At 39.7% G+C, this 6,133-nt stretch overlaps 1 protein-coding gene across 1 annotated transcript; it reads right to left on the bottom strand.

Annotated features, from left to right (window-relative positions):
* Positions 1-4,307: 4,307 nt before the first annotated feature.
* Positions 4,308-5,333, bottom strand: SPINT4 (serine peptidase inhibitor, Kunitz type 4). The gene is made up of 2 exons (XM_039249434.1): positions 5,207-5,333; positions 4,308-4,489 (listed from the first exon to the last, which is right to left on the bottom strand). Exons 1-2 carry the CDS (start codon positions 5,319-5,321, stop codon positions 4,308-4,310), a joined length of 297 nt encoding a protein of 98 aa, XP_039105365.1. The 5' UTR covers positions 5,322-5,333.
* Between the last annotated feature and the right edge of the window lie 800 nt (positions 5,334-6,133).

Genomic DNA, 6,133 nt, shown 5'->3' with positions numbered 1-6,133 from the left:
TTCTGGATTGCATAGGCTGTCTCTATGCTGAGGAACAGCCTTAAATGTAAACTTAAGGTATTCTCATATCTTTTCTTAGCCTTACTTAGTATGGTCGCTTTCTAATTTTTCCCTGAGGTTGCAAACCTCAATGGGCTCCAGTTCCGAATATAGTTACATCAGACATATTTTGTAAGTGCCATTGTTGTCTAGGTGGGGAGACAGATTCCTGGTGTTTCCTGCTCTATATTACCTTCATTTTCATATTTAAAATTTCTTTATTCTCCTCTGATATTTCAAAGGGCTCCTTGACCTAATCTTCTACCATCATTAATTCGTAGTTTGGCTGTATCTTTTATTTTTATCTTGAGTTATTGTGTCATTTAGGTCACTTTTTCTATTTTCCAAATCCTATTATTTTTTATTGGTCCTTTGATAATATATGTTCCTGCTTTAACATACCAATGTCCACTCTTATCTAGTTGAGAATATTATGTCTATTTCATTTATTCCTTCAATGAATTCTGTGTCATTTAATATTGGTTATTTAGCTTGTTGTTTCTCTTTGTTTACATGTTTGTGGCAAAATTTGTTTGGGATCATTTGTGGAAATATAAGCCAGTTTTGCTTTTATTGTCTATGTTAACCTTGAAACTAAAAAAACTACCAGTTACTTTACCAGCAAAATATGGGTTTATTGGGGGAATAAAAGAGAATTGTAATCTGGACAAGCAAGCTGTGGCCAAACTGTAGGCAAGTTTGGGGAACAAAGGAGAGATATGCTTTTTGTTAAGGAGAAAAGGAGTAGGTTGGGAGGGCTGTGATTAACTAAAAGTTCATTGGAGTATACTGGGAGTTCAAAGTATGGTGGCTTCTCATTGGCTGAGCTTTTGCCCAAAGGGATAAGGGAAGCGTTTATTCCTGAGGCGGCAATAGTAGAGTAGTATCCACATGCAAGGTCAAGTCTGTCTCTTCCTGTTTGGTCTACAATTGACCTGGAGAGGTAGAGCCTCCCCAATGATACCTCCCAACTCTGTTTTAGTGAGGTTTCTTGTTACTAAATTTCATATGTATGTGGTGGATGGCTGGCTGGTGGGGTAACTTGTACTTCTCTTGATTGATTTAAAGTAGGTGGTAGAGAATTCCAGTCAAAACTCCACAATAATACAATCTGGTCTTATTTACACTTATTTGCTACTTCCAAAATAACACTTTCCCTCTTTCTCCCCCCAACCCCTGCTTATGGAACATTTCTGCATTTCTGCCCTAGATGTGTTTTCTGGGGCAATTTTTTTTCTCCCTGGTTTCTCCTTTGATGGTTTCTCCATCAGTCCCTCAGTGTGTATAGGAAGAAGGAAAAACAATAAACTTTGTGTCTGTCTAGTCCAATTGTGCCTGTTTTTATATACTTCTCACTACAGCTGGGCTCTGGAACCACCATTTTGTTGTATCAGTTGCACTTGTAGTATCTTGTGCGTGTGGGCAGTGATAGATCCAGATTTTTGTGGTGGGGAGAATAACTTAACTCAAAAGCTTTCACTTGTAACTCATTCTTTTACCACTGGTGCCCCGGCAATCTGTCTTGGGCATCGATTTCCTTTTCTCACCAAGATAACCCTGCCCTCTTTCCTCAAAAAACTCTTAGTTTTGGGGCACCTGGGTGGCTCAGTTAGTTGAGCAGCCGACTCTTGGTTTAGGCTCAGGTCATGAACATATGGTTTGCAGGTTTGGGCCCCTTGCCAGGCTCCATGCTGACAATGCGGGGTTTGCTTGAGGTTCTCTCTCTTGGTCGCTCTCTCTGTCTCTCTCTCAAAATGAATAAATAGGCTTAAACAAATTCTTAGTCTTGACTTTAGTTATTCATATCCATATGCATCCTTTTTACTTGTCCAGCATTTCCAGTATTTCGTTGGAAGAGGAAGGAAACTGGGAGAATATGTTATGTTTTCCAGAAGACTGTCTGGGACGCCCAGCTTTGTGACTTGCAAAAGAAAAATCTCAAGACTTCGTCTTCTGTGAAGCAGTCAGGTTAGCCTAGTTCCTATTATTTCAGAATGCACAGCATGTCTCCAACAGCTTATGTGGCTTAAGAATAACTTGCAATTCCCAGGTCTTCACCAAAATTGGAACATGACAGAATTTGGGCTTCATAAGAATACACTCTGGGTGAAGGTCTAAGCTTGAAGTAATCAGAGGTCTTGCAGAAAATGGTCTCAATTTAGGGGTTTAATTTTCCTATTCTTAAGACTGAGAAAAGGCCAGGCTTGCATGTCTGGTTACAGGCTCTCACTGGTTTATAATGCCTCTGATGTTGGCCCTCACTACTAATAGTCCAGGATGCATTCTCAGGTGAGGAATAGGACTTGGTCAATGAGATGGACAGGGAAGGTATGCAGGAATGGAATGCTTGGATAAATTCAGAGATGAGATGGTCAAGCTGTGTGTCCTACAGCGGGGAAGATCATGGCCATGTTGCACCGTGTACCATTATATTCAGACACTTGGCAACTAGTGTCTGGGTGATTATTCTCTTTGTAGCTAAAACACAGTTATTGACTGAAATTGAGAGTTATTTTTCCAGAATGACTGAGAGCAGCCAAGTCAAATTTCAATGACTGAGGAACTAAACAGTGTCTAAATAACTACTTATTAATAGGGATCAAGTCAGGAGGCTAGTTAAGCTAACAGGGGCTCCTGACTTGGTGGCCACGAATCAGGAAACATCACAAAGAAACATTTGTCATGAGTGCAAGGACATTTATTTCATGTGAATGGGAGTGCTCATTTTGGTTTCATGGACAAAAAGGAGCACAGGTTTGGTACTTTGGTTTTATTAACTAGTTCAAACTGAGAAGGGAGGTGATGCAAACCTCTACAGATCTGGTTTGTCACACCTGAAACATTGTGTGAATGTATAAAGAAATGGTTCAGTGGGGAGAGGGCAGCTAAGGATGGAACCAGCTGGCATTCAACTCTGGATAAGGTCGAGGAGAGACATTTCAGGGAGTAGGTAAGACTGACACAAAGATGCTTTCATTTTATTTTATTTAAAATTTTTTTTAATGTTTTGTTTATTTTTGTGTGTATGAGAGAGAGGCAGCGTGAGCAGGGGAGGGTCAGAGAGAGAGGGAGATATAGAATCTGAAGACAGGCTGCAGACTCTGACTGAGCTAACTGTCAGCACATAGCCTGATGTTGGGATCATGACCTGAGCCAAAGTAGGAAGTCCAAACGACTGAGCCACCCAGGCACTGCAAAGTTGCTTTCATTTTAATGGTCATACAGTTCTTTATCAGGAAAGGTAAAAGTAAAGTCAGGAAAATAGCAAACAGATGGAATTTTCCAGAATTATGGAAATAATACAAAGATCTTAAACTTGGTTTGAATTTTCTTACGGCTATATTTCAGAATGATGGATCAGCTCTTATTTTTTGCCTTCTGTTCCCTGTTTAAGCAAAAACAAACAAACAAACAAACACAACAAAAATAGATCTGTGTTATAACTTTTGAAAAGTCTCCCTCGATTAATTTAAGTCATTTTTATCCCAGGGTAAGTCCTGAAAATGCCCTGTCTTTCAATGGCTCTCGTGTTCCATTGATTGATCTCTTTCATTCCCTTAAAACTTAGTCATTGTCTGGTATGTGCCAGGCATTGCAAAAATCCACCAGGAATATTAAATAAATAAAACAAAATTTCTATTTTTGAGTTACACCCAAGGTTACTTTCCATCTCACTCTCCTAGAAATCAGCCATACCATAGCCTTGTTAGCCTCCATAGACCTTTTTCTAGTTCCAATGACTGGAGAATGGTCAAATTTGGGCTGAGAGCTTCGTTGTATAAAACAGGACGTTTCTATGGAGAGTTCACAGGCCTGGGATTATAAGGATTGGGTTTGGGTGAACTTGTGCATGTAAACGGTCAAGCTGTAGGTGACCATCAAGTCTGGTTAGAAACCTTGATATGTCATTTAATGTGAACTTGGGCCAGTTAGTTACCTCTACTGGAGTTGGCTTTTTCATCTGCCACTTTAAAATAATAATGCAAATCTACCTCAGTGTGATTTTAATTTTAAATTGTATCAATATATGTAAATTGCTTAGTGCAGCGCCTGGCACATGGTAATTATCTGATAACTGGTGACTACTATTTTTTTTCTCTAGACTTTTGATTTCCTAACTGAAAAATGACAAATGATCCTGAGATCCAACCCAACTATTAAATCCTTTAATGAGGACAAACCTCTCTCTTCCCATTCCCACCAGGGATCCTAGATCTCAGAGCCTCTCCCTTTCTACTCCCCAAGGACCAAGGGCAAGATGGGACTCCTTACTTTATTCTGTACTCTTCAACACAGGCTACATCACATTCTATTTTAAGCTTGAAGTTGTTGAGGTTGCCATTACAGCCAGAGAAGACAAAACTTTCACATCTTTTGGAGGTTTTGTTGTAGAAATATCTAAGGTGAATTTCAAAACAGCTGCCAGGATTCATTTCCATTTTGCAGGGATCTGCATGAGAGATTCCCATTGAGTTAGGGGGAATTCGTTAGGACCTAGCAGGAGATCTTGTCTTCCAGGGCCCTTAAAAAATTCCTCATATTAGTTTGGAAATGGGTGGTAGGCAATTGAGTGACTTGACCAAGGGCACACATTTGCTAAGTGACTGGGCCAGAATTTGGGGTGTCTGACTTGCAGTACAGACTGTGCCACCTTCCCATGCTCCAGAAGACCAAGTCTGTACACATTATCTGTGGAAGAAAGCGTCATTATCCTTTACATCTACATTGTGAGTTTATCTAAACAGGGGCCATATATTCAAGTGTTCTCTTTGCACCGGGAGCCAAGATATTGAAAATGCCTCAGTTTGCTCAGTATCCAATCCCCCTTTATTCTCATCTTGATACGTACTTTTGAATGGTCTGAGGTCTTTGAAATTTGTCATGAAACCCCTCATTCAAAATACTTTTGGTCCTTTGGACACCCTGCAAAAGACAGCCCTATCTGGAAGGGAGTTATTTGCATCATAGTTTTTTTTTTTTTTTCTCATCAGACATCCACAAGATCCCTAGATTAAGTAATGCCCAGAGTCACAGGAGTAACAGTCTATGGGTATTAACACAAAAGGAGAACCTTTCTGGACTAGTTGTATATCACATTTTTTTAAAAAACACTTTCTCCCTCGTTCTTAATTGGTCTTTGGATTTATTTTCTGCTTCAGGTTCATACCTTTGAGGTCTCCACATATCATTTCAGCAAGTCTAGCAACACCACCCATCAATGGGGTAGTCAGCAAGAAGAAGATGAAGAGACCGAGAAGAAATCCCAACTCAGCAGGCTTCATGATGCAGCAAGCAGTAGGTAGGAGAGTCTTGGTATTAACTGATGTTATATTTTGGACTTGATACTTGAGAGGGCTGAGCCCACTTACCCCAAGGGCCAGGACTGGGCATTACTTGGTGTTGAGTTGAACAGTGAATGCTTGGGTACCCAGCCATGAAGCTGAAGGTCCCAAGCTGATTAGACCCCTGATAGTGAGTCCCATGTTCGTCTAGAAACCATAGAAACTAAAGGATTAGAGCTGCTAGCATAAGTTTAATCATGGAGGATAGAATGATGAGGGAAAAACATTAAAAAAAAAAGATTGCTTCCTTTTTTCTCTTCAACCTTCCACAATAAGGAAGAGACTGATTCTGGTGAAACAGGAAGAATGTAATAAAAACAATAATAATAATGATAGTAACTAACCCCTATGGTACTTCCTACATGCTAGGCTCTCTCTCTCTCTCTCTCTCTCTCTTACTCTCATTATCTATCTACACAAAATCATTACATTTCAAAAAAATCACATGTACCCTATGAGTTAGGTGCAATTATTATCATCATAGATGAGGAAACTGAGGCTGAGGTTAACTTATATGTGCAAGGTTATCCATCTGTTACGTAAGTGGAATCAAAATTTGAACTCACTATACCTAGGAATATGGGACAACTTTATTTTTTCTTGGTTTTGTTTTCTTGTAAGATTTTTGAAATTTTGACTTTCACATTTATACTCTTTTTTCACCCTTTTAAATAAAAAATCGGCTCCATGCCCAGCATGGTACCCAACGTGGGGATTGAACCCACAATGCTGAGATCAAGACCTGAGCTGAG

Source organism: Hyaena hyaena, unplaced genomic scaffold (genome assembly GCF_003009895.1).
Source record: "Hyaena hyaena isolate Hyena2069 unplaced genomic scaffold, ASM300989v1 scaffold_335, whole genome shotgun sequence".
Taxonomy (NCBI): Eukaryota; Metazoa; Chordata; class Mammalia; order Carnivora; family Hyaenidae; genus Hyaena; species Hyaena hyaena.
Note: the sequence above shows the minus strand (reverse complement) of the source record. Positions and strands in the feature narration are given on the sequence as shown.